This window comes from Rhineura floridana, chromosome 2 (assembly GCF_030035675.1).
Source record: "Rhineura floridana isolate rRhiFlo1 chromosome 2, rRhiFlo1.hap2, whole genome shotgun sequence".
NCBI classification, from domain to species: domain Eukaryota; kingdom Metazoa; phylum Chordata; class Lepidosauria; order Squamata; family Rhineuridae; genus Rhineura; species Rhineura floridana.
In genome coordinates this window covers 103,794,860-103,818,086 of record NC_084481.1, presented here as the reverse complement: position 1 = coordinate 103,818,086, position 23,227 = coordinate 103,794,860, and the positions used below count along the sequence as shown (strand labels likewise).

Genomic DNA, 23,227 nt, shown 5'->3' with positions numbered 1-23,227 from the left:
TTGGCACTGTTCTTTACACAGCTGTGAGGGCTCCTCATTCTCCCTCTCCCCCAACCTGCAAGTCTTAGATTTTAAAATATGCATTCAGTTTGGTATTATGAAGCCAATATAAATGCTGTGTAGTGGCATTGTAATATACAGCCACTATAAATACTCTATTTTTGTACTATAAATGTCTCCAGGCTTTTGTGGATGCTTAATTTCAGTGGGATGGTTGTGATTTAACCCTGCCTTGGGTTGTTAGCTGCATTTTATCTGTGTTATAATGTTTGATATTTAGATTTATTTTTTTTAAGTTATTGTATGCTAGCTTGAGACTCGATGTGTAAGGTAATATAAAAACCCACATGCTCTTCTAGACACCATCTCAGTTCAGTCACGTCACAGGTTCTAAAATACAAGCCACTGGTCCCCCCCCCGACTAGACATAGTCCAGTGGATGATACCCAACTGAGCTCTTAATGCAGCATTCTTGCTTCCCACCTCGTTCATTGGCCTTCTCTTCCTGTTTGTCTAAGCATCTTTAAGGGATGGTTCATTACAGTCTTCACTCTGCTCCTTCGTTGATAGCAATGCACTACGATCAACACAGAGTGTCTTAATTTATGCCCCATTGATAAATCTGATTGATTAGGCTGTGTCAGCTCCTGAGCAAAACCATACTGTTCAAGCAAGCCATGTGGAGTCGATGGAATAAAATCAGAGCTTGTGCCAGGAAAAGAAGAGTTGGGGTTACATTAAAATACGAAGCAGTGTTACGCTTCCAATTAGTGGGGAAATCGCTGAGCGCTCCCAGGTAATGGAGAAGACGTAGGTTAGCTGTAGGTGACTTGTTCATATGCTAAAATGCTGCAGTCAAAGCATAGGAGACCTATAGGATATCATCTCATGAGACCATTTTACAGCCCTGCATCAAGAATGTGATGTTTGCAGCAGGGCTGTGGAGTCGGTACGCCAGACCTTCGACTCCGACTCCTCTATTTTTCTACTGTCTGACTCCGACTCCAACTCCAACTCCTTCATAAATGGCAAATGTATATCAACTAGTAATAACAAATTTACTGTAGTAAAATGGTAGCACAAGGCATTTCATCACCACCATGTGAATCCAGAGCTTGGAAAAGTTACTTTTTTGAACTACAACTCCCACGAGCCCAATCCCTGGGGCTGATGGGAGTTGTAGTTTAAAAAAGTAAATTTTCCAAGCTCTGGATTCACATGGTGGTGATGAAATGCCTTGTGCCACCATTTTACTACAGTAAATTTGTTATTACTAGTTAATATACATTTGCCATTTATGAAGGAGTCGGAGTCGGTACATTTCTACCGACTCCGACTCCACCCCAGATTGCTCCCGATTCCGACTCCACGACTCCGACTCCACAGCCCTGGTTTGCAGGGTACAGCCCAGTAGCAGCAGTAGCCTGCACCCTTAGTCAATTGCCACTTAGTTAAGTTAGGAGGAAACCCCACTGAACACAAGCTAAAGCGGAGGGAGAGAGGGGGTCAGCAGGAACTCTCCATCCCTCAGCTGAGAGTCCAGCAACTTTGGGCTTCTCCTCTCCTTGAACTCTTTCTATTCCAGTTGACAAGAATGCTGTAACTAAGAACTAGTGCCTGAGTCAGCTGTTTTTCCTTTTGTGTCATGTCTTTTAGATGATCCATCTGAGGGCAGAGACCTAGTCATTTCTGACATTTGTAAGTCGCTCTGGGGGCCTTTTTTTCTGGCTGAAGAGCAGGGTAAAAATGCTTTAAAGCAAACACAGTGGGACTGGCTTCCAACTAAAAATGGATTGGCTTCCAGAGCTCTAAAGCTGCTTCTGGACAATGTATAGTAGAGGTGATGTGTGTGCACAATCATATGTGTATGTCTGAACTTAGATATTGGTCTGTAACTTGTGTATTGAAGTGGTTGAGGGATATGTGTATCAAACTTCAATCGGGTTGTAAGAATGGTTACAAGATATGAGTATGAAAAATGTGACATTAAATGCTCCTTTTTCCTGGTCTCTATTCTCATCTTCTCACCACTCAGTTGCTTGTAACTTATGGCGAATACTAAAGAAAACATGTGGATGGCAGCCTTGCACATTGCCTTTATCAGGCCTCTTCTCCCTGGCTGGACTAGCGAGCCTCACGTTGGCATTGAGAGTTTAGTCTCAGTGGGTTATAAGGCAGTAGTGATAGTGCAAGGGAGAAAAGTCTTCCATTCTTTGCATAACTGGGAGTATATCAATTGGTGGTGTGGGTCTTAGTATTAGACCTGCCAGCATGACTTTTCACTGGTTTTTGTAACCTGTAACATTTTGTCAGCTGGAGAGTATGGTCAATGTTTAGGCCTAACAAGAAAATAAAACTGTTAATACTGCTATCCCCCAATTCACCTTGATCAATGCATTTACAGCAATCTAGATAAACAGGCAGCCAACGCCACTCAGAGAGAAAGAAATGTAATTAATGGACATAAATCATGCTAAAGCTTACTTTGGCTACACATTAAGCTGACCAGAGTGATTTATGCAGTACTTGTATTATTCAAAGCGCTTTATAAAGGCAGAAGGCGGATACAGGCAGTATAACTAAAGGGTTTGGCCAGTAAGTGCTCCACAAGGTAAATACCACAGGCCACCCAGTCCTACGTGCCACCTACAATGGCAGCAGTTTTACCTCTGTTAGCACTCGTACAACCTAGTCAGTACCCTAGCCTCAGCCAGGAGCATCACAACACCACTGAAAGAGCCTGAAATATCCTTTAAATGGTGGCCATGTGAGGCTGCTGATACATTATGTCCTCTACCTCTCTCGTGAATTTAAAAGCTTGTATGAGTCGAATATTTGCAATGTGTGAGCAGTGGAAACAGTGGAAGAGGGACCTACGGGCCAGGAAGGATTCTGGACATGCAGTGCTCATGGAAGCTGATCTGTGGAGTTTCACAAGTACAGTACTTTCATCTGCTCATGGGGATAGGGCATTTCTGTGAGCTCCTGAACTCAACAGAGCGCCAGGGAAAGTGATATTTGAACCCATTTTGTGGGAAACCACTACAGAGGCAATAGCAACTCTGAAGCTTCTCCACCAATCATGAGTTTGCACTCCAGACGTCTTCTTGAAGCTACCCACAGAAACCATCAGTCACCAAGCTGGCCTATCGGCCTTGCATAAACAGCAACCGTTTTTGCCATGTTCATACAAAGCATAGGAGCTATGTAACAGGGGCAGCGGCAGCTGCAGCTGAGGAAACCAGTCACACTCCCTCCTCACAACAGTAATTTTGCAAGGAGAATCCCTCTCAAACTTTGCAGTGTTAATCCTCTGTTGCAATGTTACCCCATGCCAAATTGTCTGTCTGTCTGTCTTTAGCAAAAGTACTTCTGCCTTTAGTATGCAGGGCTAATATATCAACTGATGGAACTGTTTAAACTTCAGGCCACGAGTGAGTCCATATGTAGCATCTGTGAGCTTGCCACAAAATCTAGGTGTAGCAGACAAATAATCACAGGTGGTCTGAATCACGAAGTTTTCCATCTGAATGGGCATTCAGAGCTATGAACCTCTTTCCATGGTGATCTGTGAACATTTGCTTTGTGATGGCTCCTTCAGAGAGGTGTTGCAGTCAATGTTCAGTTAATGTTGCAGTCATAAAGTGATAAACATGCATATATAAGCCAACCTGGAGATGGCCCTAGTACAGCAAGAGAAATCAATAAACAACAACAGATTTTTGCACACTGGTCTGCCATACCAAAAGGGGAGTGGATCAAACAGGATAGCTACTTATGCATTGCCAAAAAAAGAGGAGGAAATGCCTCACTACAAAAAGAGGACAAAAAGGGGCCCCAGATTTGCATAACATTTGCCTCTGCAAATGTATATGGATAGAAGCTAACGTAAAAAAAATTACTATATTTTAAACAGGAATTCAATATATCTCTCTGTAACAGCGACGAGTGTAGCCAGGTGCATGCCTGCTATGTTACTGTACCGGTGCTAACTGTTGATGGGCATCTTCAAGACCCCTGCTGCCCTCTTCCTTCTTATGACTTTAAAACCAGAGGTAGAGGACTATTTCAAATAGAGAACTGTTCTGGACCATCTACAAGGCAGCCTGCTCTCTTCAGCAGGAGGAGCTGAGGTGGGGTGTGTATGAGATCAGGACAGAAAAGGGGAGGTGGGGATTTGAACATGCAATAATGGCAAGGTATGCTTGTGCTGCATCTCAAGGTAATGGTTGGCTGACTGGTTGGTTGCTGGACTTCAAAAAGGCTTTGAAGACCCATCTGTTCCAGCTGCCGGTTTTATTGAGGTTGCAGCTATTTTAAAGAATTGGTTTTGGTCAGCTGGTTATTGGGTTTTGGGGGGATGGAGTTGATTATTCTTATGCTGGGCTACACACTGTTGCAAAGATTTGGGTTTTTGTTTTGCTGGCTGTTTGCCATTTTGTCAATTGTTATCTGTCTTTTGTATCATTTCCATTGTGTTTTATTTGTTATATGTTCGTAAACCACCCAGAGAAGACATTGTCCCATGAGACATCATGAGACGTGTAAATGAATAACTAATCACGCCACTCCAATCATCCTGACACACTGTTCTGCAGTAGTTCTAGCGAACCTAGTGGGGACCGGTGTCCATTGGACATGGTGTGGTGGAAGGCAGGGAGGCTACCAGTAGGTGGTGCCAGAGCCAAAGAGAGGCAGAGCCAACTCAGGCTAATTTTGGCCTCCTCCCTGGTGAGTTCCACAAGGGCAACACTGAGACGAAGGAGTAGAAAGCGATCAGGCAGTGCACCCACTGGACTGGTTATAAGTCAAAAGGCAGGCAGATGGCTGAGGTTGGTGAGGGCAGTACCCCATTTGCCCAAATGGACCAGCCTCCGCTGAGCGAACTTGAATCTGGAGTAGGGGCAGTCCAGGTTTTCACTCATGATGCAGCCTCTCCACATGCTGAGCCTGGCCAGACAGCCATGAAAGCATTCTGGTAGACCTGATACGACGTTTCTGTTTGTTTACACTAGATTGTTGGGAGGGGTGGAGAGAAGATACTGTCTTTGTGTCTGAGAAGTATCTCTCAGCTGCTATTAACCCTGTAATCCTCTGGTCCCTAGGAGGGCATCCCAGGGCCCATAAACAGTACGAGCATCAGATCTCACCCTCTGAGGGCAGAGAGAGAGATCTGACCTTGGGGAGGGAGATCCAACCTTGTACAGCCCCTCCCCATCACTATGAAAACTGTTACTGATTTGTTTATTTACATAATTGGATTTCTTACCTGCCCATCACCATAATGTCCCAGCCTGAGCTACAACAATATGCAAATATAATATTAAAATCAGTTAAAACAATTTACAATCAGCAGATTGTGTGTGTGTGGTGTAAAACGCTAGGATAAAGTGGTGTGTCTTCAGCATATGGCAGAAGCTGTACAATGATGACCCTAAATTCACCTCTGTGGGGATGGAATTTGACAATTCAGGGGTTGCCACTGAGAAAAGTCTCTCCTGGGTTGCCATTCCTTGCACTTCTGAGAGTGGTGGACCTACCACGAGGGCCCCCTCTGCAAATTGTAATGCCCAGGATAGTCTGTAGGGAAGGAGGTGGTCTTTCAGATATCTGAGGTCTAGGTTGTTTAGGGCATTAAATCCCAAAATGAGCATCTTGCCCTACCAATGTCAGATATTTGGGCACTAAGTCATTTAGGGTTTTTAACCCCATTGTGAGCCCTTACCCTAACACAGTAAGAGCTCTGTTATTGGTAGGATGTGCCGGAGGAAGATCAAGGAAAGTTACTGACCAAAAAATCCATAGTTTTCCAAGTTCCCCAACAGGCCTCCAAACCAGGGGAAAAGCTATGCCCCATGCAGCCATGGGAAATAAATTGTTTTTAAAAAATTGTTTAAAGCAAAAACCAGAAGAGGAGAGAGGAGCGTAAGAACGGTCCTCTACCCTCACTTCTGTCATGCCAGCAAGCACCTAGCAGGCCTTTGGAAGAAATGGTTCAACTGCCTTCAGTTCTCCCTCCCCTTTAGGACTGCAGCCTTAGGATTGTATCCTATATTAGTCCTGCTTGGAGTAGATTCACTGAAATGAATGAACATGACTAACATAGATCCACTAATTTCAATAGGTTAGAGTAGGACTAGAACCCTTAAAACCCAGACAGGGAACCTTTGGCTCTCAAGATATTGCAGAACTACAACTCCCATCAGTCCCAGCAATCATGGTCAGTGGCCAGGGGTTCCCCACCTGTGCCTTACAGTTTTTTAAAAGATTAACAAAACTGCAAATGAAACATTGGATATAACATTTAGTTTGACCATTACATTCTGATTCCTGAAAATGAGGTGAATAAGTGGCCAAAATCAACAGAAATCACTCTCTGCCCCCAATGAATTCATTGAAAAGGAGCTATAAACATCATTCTCCCCAAATATAGCCTTTGAATAATTTCACCTTCTGAGTATATTCATGACATAACACAAAGAATGTAGGCTTCTGCTTGGGGGGGGGAGTGTGAACATTAAAATTATTATTGATTCATTGAGAAATGTGTTCAAAACAAACAGACTTGCTTGAAATGGAAAAAGCCAACTTCTAAGTACTTCTTGTCCAGGATTACTTGGACATTATCACTAATCGATGACAAATTGATAAATTTGTGCTCGTTTTGCTCAATTCATCCAAAGCATTCAATGCTGCAGCCATTAAATAAATCGTCCAACTTCCAAAGTGTCACTTGCTTCCAAGGAAATGTACTAAATCCTCCCACACAGTTGTCTGACACTCTTCCCAGAATCTTTTAGCAGACAAAACACAAGCAAGCAAATAAACAAACAAAATAACCTGCTCACAACTGGCATGTTTGTAGTAGCTAATATTAAGACATGGTGTTGATGAAATTTTCCAGCAAATAAACAAGCCTCAAATGGATAATTGAAAATGGCTGATCAGCCTTTATAGGCTCAGGACTGATACTGTGCTCTGCCTCCCTGCATCATAACTGGCATGTAGCTTTGATTATCACCCCTTTGAAAGATTTGAGTAAATCAGTAGGAGCTGGGCCTGAACAGAAAGCCACATTGAAGGTTTGTGGTGTAAACCCTGATTCTAATCATGTTTATTTGGAAATCCCTTTAAAGTTAATAGGACCTGTTCTCAAGTAAGTGTACACAAGATAGTGCCTGTTTTAAGCTTTATGACAGTCCTATAACTTGGTAGTATAATGTGAAGAAACATGCAATCTTATTTGTGTTTACTCAGAAATAAGGCCCACTGTGTTCAGTAAGACTTACTCCCAGGTAAATGGTCATAGGATCACACCCTTAATTAAACAGTCATCAAGCAGATAGGTGTTCTTCCATGCTTCTGAATGTGGGAAGTTTGCATCAGACAGAAAGGCTGGTATAATTCCCATGATATGCTGACAATCTTAGCTTTAATTTTAAGAAAGCAAGCTTTTAGCTCTTAAAGACAGGTTTGAAACTATGTAGTTCTAAAGAAACATCCATGTTCAGGAGATGATGCTTCTCTACCCTCCATGATTACATGCCTCTTCTTCTCCAGCCACTTTACCCTACCTGTGCAGTCCCTGTTTATTTATTAAATTTATATCCTACAGTTCCTCTGTTGCTCATCACTTTATCATACTTCTGTCACCACAATTTGTCTTGGTACAGAATATGGTATGTGATAGTATCATCCGTGATTATAATGAAGACTGCAAACCTCAGATCACTTACTGCACCAGACCACTCTTTCCTTTTAACATAAATGTGTATATTTCTTTTTGAAAAATCAGCATTTGCAATCCTAAATGTACTTTCTTGCTAATAAGTCCAACTGAAATCAGTGGGACTTATTTCTGAGTATGTTTTGGATTGAGCTATGAAGCATGCAGAACATTTATGCAAAAAAAGCACTTAGCATATATTGAAGCAATTTGCATAATTCCTTCTGAGCAGAAAAACTGAGTTTGCTTGATGGAGAATTTTGGTCTACTTAGTTATTTATTATTAAGAAGCAACATTTATTAAGAATGTATTAATTTATTAAGAAGCAAAAATATCAGACTGATGCCTGAAGTAGAACTTATGGGTTCAAGTCCACCACCTAACACATTTTGACAAAATGTATTCCTTAGGGCAGGCATAACTATTGCAACTTCTCCCACTTTAAAAGGTGCTTTGTTGGCGTTCTAGTTTCCAAATGTATGTTCCTCTAGAATTTTCTTGACAACTGCTCACTAGAGGGATATGTAAAGCAGGGATTGCAGAACTTTTTGAGCTAGCAGTGCATGCATTTGGAAATTTGAGAAAGTGTTATGGGTGCCGGTCATAAAATAGGTGCTGTGGGCTGTATGGCATAACACAGAATGGGTGTGATGGGGGAGTGGCATTACAAAAAATAGTGCCACATCTATAAGAACTGAAGAGGTATGACCACATAATTGTGTGGGTGTGCCTCCCATCAATGGGAAAAGGGCACTTACATCAGCCACTGTCACACTAGCTTATAGAGATAAGTTCTTTGTACCTCTCCTTTGTTCAGAACAGCAGGGAAGGTGGGTATCCAGTCCTGGCATCCAATAAAATGTGGGCATGTTTGGGTGTGTGTGTTCAATGTAGGAGAGGCTGAGCCCATGCAAACAGTTTCTCATGCACTGTGGATTTTTCAGAGGATATTTACTGAAACCTTGCACAGGCTGCAAGGGAGGTACTGGTGGGGGCAGTGAGGTCTGAGAGCACTGCAAACAGTTGGTCTATGGACCTTCTTGTAAAACTAAATCTGTTTTATATATAATATGCATTTAGACATGCAAACATTAAGCTATAAAATATTTTATACTTCAGCTACAATAAAACATTATCCAGAGATTATCCTCCTTTTCCATGTGTTGAAGAACCAAATTTCATTCAAACTGTTTACAAGGGGAAAAGCTGGCATAAATTCAGCTCATTTAATGTGCAGGTTGTGGCTGCAGCACAATTTTTATTGGAACAAAATGTGGCACATACTAATCCTGATTATAATGAAGACTGCAATCCTCAGATCGCATAGTGGGTCTGATGACTCTTCTCTGGATCAGATCACTTACTGTGTCAGAGCAATTTCTCTGTGATTACTTTGGAGGACTAATTCTCAAGACTGTAACATAGAACAGACATTGGTAAGACTGGTGAAGATTTGATCTGCGAGATGAGTTTGGACTCCATGTCACTGGAGAACTGCCTGAAAATGGGGCTAAATCAGGGATAGACAAACATGTCCATTTTTATTTCTCTCAGTTACTCATTTTTATAACTTGAGAATTTACCATAATTCTGCATCAGTTTGCAATTTTTAAAAGAATGTTAGCATTTTAGTGCACTAAATCATTTTTCAAGCAATCTTCCCTAATATAATGTATTTTTATCATATTTTCACTAATATATGCATTTTTATGCAAACTTTCACCTGGCTGGAAAATTTTGAAGAAGAGCTGCATTTTGGTCCTCATATTGTTTTGGGGCAGGTGAATTAAGTAGGTTCACATTCAAATGATTTCTACCCCATCCGTAACCTAATGTGCCCTGGCAACTGAAGGAGGGATAGTTTTTCTTTTTGCTCATTTGAATAATGTTTCCTTCCAGTTCCAAATAAGAAGATATGACTCCAAAAAGCCATACTTACTTTTCCATATTTATTTTTCCAAGGAGATGGAGCCCAATCCACAACTGACAATAGCTCTCAGAAAACATCCCTTAATATTCATGGCCATCTGTTCAAAGAAGGCAAATGAAAAAGAGGAAATGTCATTTTACATTCATGGAGTGAGTGGGATGGACCCTGAAATCTCATGCAGTGACAGCTGAGAATCAGGTGTGGGTGGGTGGTGGAAGCTGTTCATATTGGCAGGTAGGTGGCTCAGAAAGCAAGTGATGAAAACGGACACAGGGATGTCATGACTAACAGCACCAAGAAAAGGCAAACCCTACCTTAACTAAGCAGTGCAAATACATCCCCAGGCATTACTAACCCATGAACAGGCTTACGAGCCCATCTATCCCCCAACCATACCAGGCTTAGTCACTGGTAGCATACCGATGACCAGACCTGAAAGAAGAAGACCCAACTCCTTTCCAATTTACAAATACTTTCCTGCCTGGTCACCTGAAGGCATGTCATACTCACCAGAGGCTCCTAGGCAAAGGCTCCCAAGAATCATCCTTGGCTGGAGAGGAATTGCTTCATCAATTTTGTTGGAGGCAGGCTCCTTCTGAATGCCAGTTGTTGGGAATCACAGGTGGGGAGAGCACTGCTGCACTCAGATCCTGCTTGTGGGCTTTGCCTAGACCACTGTGGTTGGCCATCGTGAAAACAGGATGCTGGAGTAGATGGGATGTTGGCTACAGTGAGGCTTTTCTCATGTTCTCAACAGGACAGGAGAAGACTTCCATTGCAGCAAAAGAAATGAACAAAGAGCTGAGAATCTGTGTGTGGTGCTAACAATGGCAAGGAAATGTGAGTGAGGTGGGAATGACCTGGACTTATGATGCAATCCTGTGCGGAACTATTAACTAAACATTCATAGGCTCAAATTGCTCATCATTATGAAAACATTGCTTGTTGTCTCTCTCTCCCCAAGCCTTTTGTGTCATTCATGAGGCTGTAACAAAGAGAAAAATTCCGGGGTTGAGAACAGCAACTAATATTGGAGAGAGATCATAGGTCAGTGGTAGTGCGTGTCCTTTTATAGAGAAGATCCCAGCTTCAAGAGGATCATTTGGCAAGTGCCGTCAAAGACCTCTGCCTGGTGAGCCTCTGGTGGTCAGACTAGACACCAGTGGATTAAGTCAGCCTCTTCTGCTTCTGTTCCTGCCCTCTCTTAGGGTTGTCTGGGAGGCTGTAAATGCCATGAAAGCAACTGAAGAAACCAAGACACCTCCACTATTTGACTAAGTGCACAAAGCAGAGTTTAAAAGGTCAGAAATGATATATTTCATCTAGCTCAAAATTCTTTAAAAAAACCCCAAAGCAATCAGCTGCTTTTCCTCTGCTAAGCATTAACCTTCTGATATTAACTACTTTTATTTATTTATTGTTACATTTATATCCCACCTTTCCTCCAAGGAGCTCAAGGTGGTATACAGGCATGGTTTCCCCCCTCCTGATTTTTTCCTTGCAACAACCTTGAGGTAGGTTAGGCTGAGATACAGTGATTGGCCTAAAGTCACCCAGCAAGCTTCATGGCCAAGTAGGAATTTGAACCCTGGTCCCAATCTGACACTCTAACCACTACACCACATTAGCACTCTTGAGTTCCCTTTGTGTTTGAGTCAGTGGAATACTATGCTCAGAGCTTGGAAAAGTTACTTTTTTGAACTACAACTCCCATCAGCCCAATCCAGTGGCCATGCTGCCTGGGGCTGATGGGAGTTGTAGTTCAAAAAAGTAACTTTTCCAAGCTGTGACTATGCTCTTCACTCATTGGTTTAGTACACTGAGAATAAGCACTTGACACAAGTCAGCTGGACCGCAACCTATTCAGACTACAGGTGCCAGGGTTGCATGACTGAATGCTCTCCTGGGTCAAAAACTGCTCCCTCATACATTCCAATTAGTATGGCAAAGAGCATGCTCAGGCTATAATCTTTATCACTGATGCGTTGTTATCTTCTAAGGGATTGGTGATTGCTGCAAAGGACAGAACTGAAACACACTGTCTCCCACCTTCTTCTGCCTGAAGTGGTACAGCTCAGTAGCTGTACTGCATGAATCTTCTGAAAGTGTGGATTAGCTTCAAACAACTGTTCATACAATGATGTTGAAGATTGCTGCTTACAAGTCACCTCTTATATTGGAGCAATGCACTCAGCAATTAGTAGCATTTCTGTGTTAAAGGTAGTTCTACTTCTTATCTTGAATCGCTTCAGAAAACAAATCAGGTTTAAAATCCGTTAAGACAAGAAATTCATAATTTATATTGCTGCAGCTAATCGAGATGTTTAAGCTGTCACTCAGTATGCATGCACACGAACGCACACACATACACACGAGAGATTCAGATCTCTTATTCTGGGGGTGGGGGAGAAAAAAGTCAAATGGACCAGTTACCTCAAATTATTTATTTATTTTTCAAATGCGTCCCAGTATGAATTACAAGCACTGTATTATTTGTGCTCCCAATAAGTCATTTGTGTGTGAATTAAGTCTCGTGCAGCAAGAGCATCTGGTCTTTTCATTTTATTTACAGCAGTGCCCACTTCCAAGGAGACAAGTGGCTCTTAAGGGTGGGGTTGCCTTTTTGGAATTGGGATCTGCAGAGCAAGGGAGCTCCAGCACCCTTTCTCACATGCTGAAATGGGGAGAGCGTGAGATTTGTGGGAGATATGGGGTGGAATTGGTGGCATTTACTGTAGGCAGCACTGTACTCATGAGATCCTTTTGCTACAACAATCAAGCCCACCCCCAAACACACCATTAGGAGGATTTAATGTTTTGTTGTTGATTTGCAGAGAGGCATCCACTTGATCACAGCTCTTCACAAAAGATCAAAGATGTAAAAAAAAGAGGGGAATAGTCTTGAAAACACATTTGAAAGTTCTGTTTGTAATTTCAACAGTGTGTGTGTGTGTTACAACATTTAATACCAAAGAAAAGGACAGACCAATGAGTGCAAATAATGTATCCCATGTAGCCATGTTCACAGTCAAAATGTCCATGAGCTTTGTATTCTAGGATGTCTGTCCAGAACAATTTCTGAGCAGTGGTGCTGTCAGGGAAGACTTCGGGACAGATGTCCAGAGCCCCACTCAGCCCTCTAGTAATAGAGCTGGCTTGCCACATTTTGAATAAATTGAAGTGACACACATTACCTTCAAAAGAGGTCCCCTCCCCCTCCCCGCAGAAGACCATTAAGTCAAGTCTAATGTTGCATCTGAGTGTGCAGTGCCCTGGCTTTGAACATGCCTGCCTATTTTTGACAGCCAATTGGATATGCCCTCTCCCAAGTCCCTTTTGGGATACTGCACATCCCCGCAAGATTAGCATAATCAGCTGTGTGCATATCTGGGCTTTAAGAAGTCCTCCTTCAAATGAAAGCTAGAGCCTAAGTAACTGCAACAGGGAAAGACGTAAGCATCCACCTGTAAACAAGTTGCAAATGCACAAAGTGTCATCAACAGTGTGCATGCACCGTGGTGGAAATATGATGAACAAAGCATCAGGAAACATATTACACGGGCATAGCTGCTGCTTCAGACACAGAACAAATGATGCACATCATAGAGGAATTGTGTGATGATACAAACACTTTACATTACAAAACTCACCGCTTCCCCCCTCCCCATAAAATCTGCTGCTCTTCTAGAATGCAATGATGGGGGAGGGGAACCAATGGGTTGGAGGGAATATATGAGAATATCGAACATTCAACGTACAAATGTAATTACAATCATCATAGTAACATATTCCTCAGTCCTGCAGTGGAAACAGCTTTTAAAATGGCCTTTTAAAAAAAAACCCAGAAGGGAACGCATCCTACAACCAGAACTGAAGCCTCAGAGTAAAGTTACAGGAAAGTCAGAAGATGATGTTTTATGGCCAGAATGATCTTTAGTATGCCAATGACACACGTTGGAATTTCAACCTATCCATGTTCTGGAAGGCTCATACAGTCCGGCCACGGCAGAGGGACTGGATGTGGGCGAGGCAGGCCTAAGCCATAGAAGATCAAGATCACAATGGGCAGCACAGGCAGTGTAGTCCAGGAGCTGATATGAACACAAACATCTGCCCTTCACTGCTGAAACCTTGGAGTGCTCCTCAGTAGATCACTTCATGGTTGGGGGTAGCCATGAGTGCTTTCCACTGCTCCGCCTTGCAAGAAAGTTCTCATTTTTGTCCAGTTCAGATGAGTTTTTGTTGCCTTGAAATGGGAGCTGCAGGAGGACCACCCATAATGACTGCTCAGAAACTTTGGTTGGTTTAGGAACGTGCAGTCCACTGCTTGAGAGCAAAGGGTTGCCAGGTGCGTCATTACATCAGATCTCTCCACAATCTGCACCGCATCTCTCTGTTTCAAAGCACAACTCAGGTAACCTGCCAGTAAGGCCTATAGCCAGAAAGGCAAGACAGAAATGTTTTTTAGAAAACACATTTCAAGATACTGGTTTTGACCAAAAAAACCTCACATGAATTAGGCCATATGCACCAAGCTTGGTACTTTCAAAATTGTTTTTTTTCCCCCAAGAGTGTCCCTGAGGAAGAATCCTGTTCAAGCTCTTTGGTCCAAATTAAAAGAAAAAAGCTTTTCCCTGGGTGACTGGAAATTCCCTCCCCTGAAATTGGTGCCTTCCTATGTACCTTGCTGTCTCCTTCTGCAAGTTCCACCTCAGTATCTGACATCAGCTAAAGACTCTGTCTTGTTTATACCTTCTGTAGCAAAGTTTACATAACAAGGGCATGAAGAGAGGTATTCTTGAGGGCCACCTCACAATTCTGTACCTCCCTTCACCCAGAGATTCCAAGCCTGAATATTTTCAAGAGATAGGCAAAATGCTTTATATGGGCTGGGTTTTAAGTATTAGGGTTGAAACACAAGGGTGTTTTTAAATTCTGCTGTTACTGTCTCTAAAGCATGTTCATGAATTTTAAAAATTGTTATTATCAATAATAATAATAATTAGTAGTAGCATTATTGAATTTGGTTTGAATCTTTTTTTCCTCCATGAGCCCCTGGGGTGTTCTGGTGCATCCTTGATTTATGTGGTATAGTGGTTAAGGTGTTGGACTACGACCTGGGAGACCAGGGTTTGAATCCCCACATAGCCATGAAGCTCCCTGGGTGACCTTGGGCCAGTCACTGCCTCTCAGCCTCATGAAAACCCTATTCATAGGGTCGCCATAAGTCAGAATCGACTTGGAAGGCAGTACATTGTAACCCATGGATACTATCTTAACATATAAATACTGTAGCTTTCCCATGATCTAAATACTGGTTATATTATTATTGTTGTTGTTGCTGTCATCATTATCATTATCTTTCTTGGGATGATGCAAATATTTTCATTACAACAAACCTTGCACAATGTGCCCAGCAGGTAGGAAGGCCAGATTCATCCCTGGTGGCCCCCAAATTATGGAATGATCTGGTTGACGAGGTGCGCCTGGCGCCAACACTGTTATCTTTTCGGCGCCAGGTCAAGACTTTCCACTTCTCCCAGGCATTTTAGGATGTGTTTTAAATTGTTTTTATATATTGTTTGTGTTTTAAATTGTTTTTAAAATATGTGTTTTAAATTGTGTATTTGTTTTAATGTTTTTGATTGCTGTAAACCGCCCAGAGAGCTTCGGCTATGGGGCGGTATACAAGTGCAATAAATAAATAAATAAAAATAATCAGTCCCAACAAGAAGTCTCACATTCCTCACCTTTGTTGCAGGAGGAAGCAAGCATCCTGGATTGCACTGTCAGGGCTAACCTTTCACTTCCCACTAGTTTTGACACAGCCCACTCCAGCAGGTAAGGCCACCCTTTCCTTGCCCCTTGGCCTGCATGCAAAGGGGGGAATTTCTGCCCCATTTCAAAGTTAGCCCAAACCATGGAATTGCAATAAAGGAGCCCTTAGTGGTCAGGGAAAAGATGAGAACTATAGCTATGATCTTGTATAGGCAAGTTTCTTATTTTCCATGGCAGCCTTTGCCAACCTGGTGCCCTCCAGATGCTTTGGACTGCAACTCTCATCAGCCTTGGCCATCTTGGCTGGGGCTGGTGGGAGTTGTAGGCCAGAACATCTGGAGGTCACCAGGTTGGTGAAGGCTAAGGTATAGATGTTCTGGGTTGGATCTGGACAAAGTTAGTTGCACTGAAATGATGTAAAAGCTAGTAATGACTTAAGTCCCATTGATTTTGATGGGAACTCAGTCCAACTAACTTTGGCTACAATCCTATATTCACTTACCTGGGAGTAAGCCCCATTGAACTCGGTTGGACTTACATCTGAGTAGAGATGCACAGGATTGCACTGTGCTTTGCACATTACCCTTAAGATAGTCCTTCCTCTGAGGAAGTAGCCAAGACCCTGTCTGCACTGAGACCAACTTCTTGTATACTTGACCCCTGCCCAGCGTGGCTCATTGTGAGCTGCAGAGATAAACTGGGCGAGGGGATCAGGGCAGTGGTTAATGATGAAGGTCATCTGCCATCTGCCTTCAAGGAGGCAGTAATAATTCCAACTTTGAAAAAGGCCTCCTTAGACCCCTTGGAATTAAACAACTTCTGCCCAGTTTCAAATCTGCCATTCCTGGGTAAATTGGTCGAGCGGGTAGTGGCGAACCAACTGCAAACATACTTAGAGGAAGTGGAACTACCTTGACCCATTTCAATCAGGGTTTAGACCCAGATATGGGACAGAAACAGTAGTAGCCCTGGTGGACGATATGAGAAGGGCACTGGACAGAAGGGAATATACCCTCCTTGTTCTCCTGGATCTCTCGGTGGCCTTTGACACTGTCAACCATGGTATCTTGCTGGATCGCCTAGAGAGGTTAGGGATTGGAGGTACCGTTTTATGGTGGTTCCGCTCCTTCCTCTCGGGGAGATACGAGAGTGGTATTGAGGGATGAGGTTTCAGAGCCCTGGCGTCTCACGTGCGGGGTGCCACAGGGCTCTATCCTCTCCCTGATGTTATTCAATGTTTATATCAGGCCTCTGGGAGATGTCATTAGGAGATTTGGGCTGCAATTCCACCAATACGCAGATGATACCCAGATCTTCCTCTCATTTAAATCTTCCCCACCAGCGGCGATAGAAATGCTGTCTAAGTGTCTGAAGTCGATGAGGGATTGGATGAGCAGGAGTAAGCTCAGACTGAATCCTGATAAAACTGAGGTTCTGTTGGTGGGTGACAAAAAGAAATTGGGGATTACTGATTTGATGCTCAACGGGGTACTACTGCCCCTAAGAGATCAAGTCCGGAGTTTGGGGGTCATTCTTGACTTCCAGCTATCTATGGAGGCATAGGTAGCGGCCGTCAGTCAGGCGGCGCTTTATCAACTACATCCCATCTGAAGGATAAGCCCTTACCTCCCGAGCCACTTGTTTCCCAAAGTAGTACATGCTCTGGTCTTATCCCGGCTGGATTATTGTAATGCCTTATATGTTGGTCTTCCCTGGACTACGGTTCGTAAACTGCAACTAGTGCAGAATGCGGCGGCTCGCCTGATTAAGGGCAGTCGCCACCGTGACCATATCACCCCAGTCCTTAAGGAATTGCACTGGCTACCTGTGGTTGCGCGGGCCAAATTTAAGATCCTGGCTTTAACTTATAAGGCTCTTCATGAGGCCGGCCCACTCTATTTAAAGAGTTGCCTTTACTCGCTCCAGGGGTGCTGGCTTACAAGATCGTCCTTGAATGGCTCACTTCTTATACCTCCAGTAAAAGAGGCGAGGTTGGTGAGGACAAGGTCTAGAGCCTTTTCTATCGTGGCTCCTATGCTTTGGAATTTGTTGCCAACTGACCTCCGTCAGGCCCCCTCCCTGCTATGCTTTTGGCGGACCTTGAAGACCTGGCTCTTCACCCAGGTGTGGGAAGGGGATTAGGCTGGCAGATTGCAGTTCTTGGGGGGTTTAAATTCAATTTAGGCTGGTAGATTGCAGATCTTGGGGGGTTTAAATGTTTAAGTTTTTAATTTCTAATTTTTAGGATTCTGATTAGGTTCATATGGAATGTACTTGTGTTTGGTTGTAAGTCGCCCAGAGTGGCAGATTAACCTCTGCCAGATGGGCGTCTAACAAATCTCATAAATAAATAAATACATACATACATACATACATACATACATACGTAAGATAGCCAAACCTAGAGGTTTAACTTGTAACCGCCTGGGCAAACAATGGCACCTACTCAATCTTCCAACCACTGTAGGGCTTTTTCCTTGGCTGCAATGGGTTTTGTGTTCTTTTGGGTCAAGATGATGAGTAGAGCAGCAGAACTATGGTGGGCTGTACAGCATCTCTCTTGGCCTTTAAGGAAGCGATCTGTTTACTGAGCTATCCCAGCTGCCTGCCAAGCTATCACGCTGGCAGCAGGGAAGAGGGAATATACTTGTGTAGTTAAGATGTGTGTGGGAGGGACTGAACAGCGAAAGGAATTCAGAACCTGCAGCTATGTGCAAAGCTGGGTTAATCCTAATTCAACTCAACAGGAAAGAAAAAAGGGGGGAAGCATAGGTTTAGTCTTGTTGGCATGTCAAGCTTCTTTTAAATCCCAGGTTAGATGACAGGCACAAGGCCCCCCACAGTAAAAACTATCTATCCATTCCAATTGCGTTTTTCAGTAGAGATATATTAAAGTCAGATGGAAGGTCACAGAAAAGAGATTTTCCTTACACTTTCTGCTGGTGCGTACCAGAGGAAAAATCAAGGAGGCCACTCCTTTATCACAGCCTGTCTTGCTCTGGAAATAGGTTTCCCTCAACTCTCCAGAGCAGATTTGGGGATGGTATGAAGCGCACATGGGGGAAGGAAAGGCTGCAGGGAGTAATCCCCTTACGCTAGTTGAAGCTGTTCTGCTAGCGTTAACAGTTTAGTTGAATACTGCCCATAGAACTGTAGCATTGGAGGAAGGGACCTCACAGTCTAACCCCCTGATCTAGTTCAACTCTCTGCTCAATACAGGAATTTTGCAGCTACATTACCTATGGGGAATGACATACGAATCAAGACTTCAGTGGTGAGTTCACCATCTCCTCATGCAGTTTGTTCTACCCTTGAAAAGTTATCAATAGGATGTTGCTCCTAATGCAGGGGTTATCTCTAACCCCTATCCCCTGCAGACCAAATTTGACAGGTGGATTGGGGTAGCCCACCTTCAATTACTTGACATCAGGTGACCCATGTTTGCATAGTGCTGTGCATGGAAGCCCCAATGATCAGCCAATTTTCAGTGCTAGCAAAGTGCCATGCAAGGAAGCCTCAGTGATCAGCTGATGATCAGCTTTGCAGGCACCAATATACAGCTGATTGGCAGTACCTGCAAACACCCTTTCGGCCCAGTCATGTCTTTACTTACTCCACACTTCATGTCATATATGACTTGAGGTGCAGGGCAGGTGTCGGACGTGACTTGGCCAAAAAGGCCTTGTGGGCTAAATGGAGAGGTCTGGTGAGTCTACTTAGGTGGTCCAGAGGTTCTCCACCGCTGTCCTAATGTTTAGCTGAAATCTGCTACCTTACAATTTCCACCCCTTGGTTCTAGTTCTGCTCTCTGGAACAACAGAGAGCAAATGAAGGTGGTGTAGCTGTAGCAGATGGTTCATGGTCGATAAAGATTACTGCCATAGCTGAGATCTGTAAGGACTCATACAGCCACATCCATTATTTATTCATTAAATTTATACCCCGCCCTTCCTCCCAGAAGGAGCCCAGGGCAGCACAGGCAACGGCTGAGCTTGCAACCGCCGCCCTCTCCTTAACCCTAAACATGTGGGTACTCAGGCACCTGAAGAACTGCCTTCTCCCATAAGCACCTATTCATGCAGTGAAATAGTCATCACAAGTCCTTTCTTAGATCCTCCCCATTCTGAAGCCAAGCAGGGGAATCTTTTTTGCTGCGCCTCCTTTCCTCAGGAAGATTGTTCCAGCACCACCCCTTTTCAATCCTTTTTTATTTTCCCAGGCCCTTTCACACATCAGATGAATTTGATTTTAATCTGCTCTTGCTTTCAACTGTACCACGATGCTTGTGCTAGATAAATAAATTGAATTTTGTTTGTTTCCCTGTGATTTTTTCATTATTTTAATAAGCAAAGCATCATGGGACTCAGATGGACATTAGTTCATTGAATGTCACATTGACCACTCATTAAACTTCCTCTGCACCAGTACAATCCTCCCTGGCATACAGCAAAGTTCCCATTTGAAAGGAGCAAACTCACAAACTGCCAAAATATTCATAAAAGAACCCTTGAGACACATGAGCTCAATGAATCCAGATGTCCCTTTTTTTGATGGTTCCATCCAGATGCTAAAGCTAGCCCCACCGTGGCCTTTGGTTGTGCAGAAGGAGAATGGAAACAACTGGTTAGCTTTATTCGACGGGGTGAATCTATATAAAACCTGGCAACAGCAGAACTGCTCAGGCCTCAGCGAAGCAATCAATGTTCACTCATGATGGAGTTTGTTGAAGTTCAAGAGACAGAAGAGGAAAGTGTTTTCTCAATCAAATCCAAATGTCAATTGGGCTTATGTTCAACATAAAGTTACCATTTTAATAGCAGTTCTGTTCTTCTGTAGTTGAAGTCAACCAAGTCCTACACCGTTAGATAATTACTTTTTTAAAAAAATAGTTAAAACTTGAGGCCAAGGTGGCCTGTGATGCTTTTCAAATCATTAAGGCTTGATTTTCCATTTTGTCTTATAAAGTGTGCACAGCCAAGCCAAGCCTAGCCTAGCAGCAGGTTCTTCAACTGGAAAAGAGCAAAGCAAAGCCATGTGGCTTAAACTGAATGGCAGACGTGCTTGGGAGAGTGAGATCATGTCAGGGTATCCATTCTTTTGATTCTCCTTTCCTCAAAATTATACTGAAATCACTTACTCACTTAATTTCAACCAGCTCAGCGACTGGTTAAGAGGGGTTGTCACTATACTTTGTCATTAAAAACAAAACACATTCAGTTTTTCAGGATTTTCCCTTTCATCAGTTCCACCAGCTACCTGTACTAACAGATTCTGGGAAGCAGGGGCCAAACATTTCCTGTGATGCCTTCAACCTGCACATCTCATGTTGCTTACGATGAAGGTGAACATGTTGCAGCCAAGAAGCCATGGAAAATTAATTATAAACTAACTGAAGTCCTCCCCCCCTGCAAATTGCCATTCTTTAGCTATTAAAATACAAATGTTTAAAATCCTATGGATGGTGTGGCCCTGAAAACCACCTAGCCTAACTCACCAACCTAAGGGGTAACCTTTCATTCATCACACACCATCAACCACACCACATAATATTTCCTCTCTCCAGCATTCCTCTGGTTGCTTTTGGTGTCAGAGGGACCATAAACCTGAATGACAAGCAAAGCACCCATGACCTATAGACAGCATGTGCTCCTAACAGCAATGAAACACCTTCTCTGGTGAAAAATCATGGGAGGAAAGCAGTCTAAGTGATATTACTGTAAACAGGGTTACATGGTAGTCTAGCTAGTGCTTTGTTGGTTGTGTATGGCCTTTGGCCATGTTACACATTTCGTGGTTAAATGCTACCATGAGTGTAAGTTGCTTGGAGAACCTTTGTGTAACAAGCAACAAAGAAGTTTTAACAACAACAACAATGTATCACCACAGCAAAAAACAGAGAGGCCTACGTCACCCTGAAAACTAATTTATTGTAGCATGAGCCTCCTATATCAGGTGCAAGAAGTAGATTCATTTTAGGCATCTGAAGAAGTAGGCCAGAGATGGAGAACCTGTGGCCCTCCAATTCTCATAACCTCTTACCAATGGCCATGTTGGCAATGCTGATGGGTGTTGGGAGTCCAAGAACACATGGAGGGCCACAGGTTCCGTATTCCTGAAGCAGGATACAATAAATTAGTCCTTAAGTTGGCCTCTTTCTTTTCTTTGCTGCAACAGGTAAGCTAACCATTCTTCTGGAATCTGAACCATGATGGAGATGCATGTGACTATGGTTATAGGAGCTTGTGATCCTAAATACGTTTACTTGGAAGTAGTTTCCCTAAAAACCAAGTTTCTCTGAACTGAATGGGATTTGGCTGCCAATCCATGTAATAAAGATTTAAGTTACAAAATCGCGGTCTCAAGCACAAAGCACTGTATTCAGTGGATCTGATTTCCAAGTAGATGTATTTAAGATCTGAGTGAAGTGGGTAATATGCCAAAAGCTTTTCCCTTCAACCCTCCAAGGTGGAGGAAAAAACCACATGGGACTCTAATTCCTATTATAAAACAAATTAATAAGCGGCTGTCCAATAACTGATCCTCCAAGCTGGTGATGTTAGAATGATGGAGCAAAAAGACCACCCTATTTGTCCACAAGCTATTGCAGGACACACTTTGTACTCAAATGGCTTCTTCTCTTATGGGTTTAGTTGTCTGAAGCTTTTCCCGGGCTTGTGTGGTCCCATTTGGCAACTGAACTTTTTTTCCTTGTTGCTACAACTCCATGTTGTGAAGAGTATTTGGAAAAAAATAATTTTCACTCTTAGGTATCATAAACTCCATTTGCCAACAGTATCTGCTTACTGATAAGAGTTTAGGCACCAGGTTGGATTATTCACAGCAAGGTGCAAATGTGCCTTAGCTTCGTCGAAGTGGGTGCCACATGGATACAGGCTTCCTCAAGGTGGCCAACATCTGGTTCCAATGTGTGATGCCCATGCCACCTGCAGCTGGACCTATGACAACATGGCCAATGTTTTCAGCTCTCCCGTCTTCACAACATTCTGCCACAGTCACCCGGAGAGACAGCTCCTATAAGGACACAAATGGATATTAGCAAAATTCTATTGTACACAATAACTTGGAACTGTGCTACCTTTAATATGGTAATATTTGCAACTGTATAGACTAGTTTAAAGTACAGTGATGCAATTAGCATCAATGCCACATGACGCTGACCAGAAAGTTTGACCTTGAGTGCAAGCCTTTACTTATGTAAATTGCCAGCATGGGAGAAATGTGGATCAAGACCATGGTGTGGTGAGTAAGGAGACCTTTAATCTATGCTGTACTTGATCTACATTGGGAGCCCAAATTAGCAAGTTGGACTGGGAAAAAAAGCCTACTTTGGGACTGTTATCATGATGTAGCGAATGCCACCAGACCGCTGGGTTTTTGCTTGTTTGTATGAAGAAAAAAAGATAGAATCTCTCTTGACCACCTTATTTTTAAAGGTGAGACCCTCATCTCCTAAAATGGTTAGAATATTCTCCCCTTTTATGGTTCCTATTTCCCCTGTGTCAAATTTTAGACTATAAGTTCCTCTGGACTCGTACTCTATAAAACCCCATGCACATCAGTGGTGATATATGAAAAATTAAGACTAGAAATAATAATACTGTACAAAACTACAGAGCAGGATTGTGCTGCCCTCTCAAAAGTTTAAACAGAAAGGTCCAAATGAACAAGTCATGAAATATTAAAAGTGTGAGGGGGGAAAAAACACAGGGACATTTAAAATCTATCTACAGGATGAAAAGATGTAACGTTTCGGGTTATACTATAACCATCA

The 23,227-nt window shown here is 43.0% G+C and overlaps 1 protein-coding gene across 2 annotated transcripts in view; it reads right to left on the bottom strand.

Annotated features, from left to right (window-relative positions):
• Window positions 1-12,096: 12,096 nt before the first annotated feature.
• The window catches only part of SYT12 (synaptotagmin 12), a 94,817-nt gene continuing 83,686 nt past the window's right edge, over window positions 12,097-23,227 (bottom strand). For both annotated transcript variants that reach the window (XM_061609914.1, XM_061609915.1), the window contains one exon: window positions 12,097-22,467. In XM_061609914.1, the coding sequence (XP_061465898.1) occupies window positions 22,294-22,467 (174 nt within the window). In that variant the 3' untranslated portion in view covers window positions 12,097-22,293. The remainder of the gene's footprint in view (window positions 22,468-23,227) is intronic.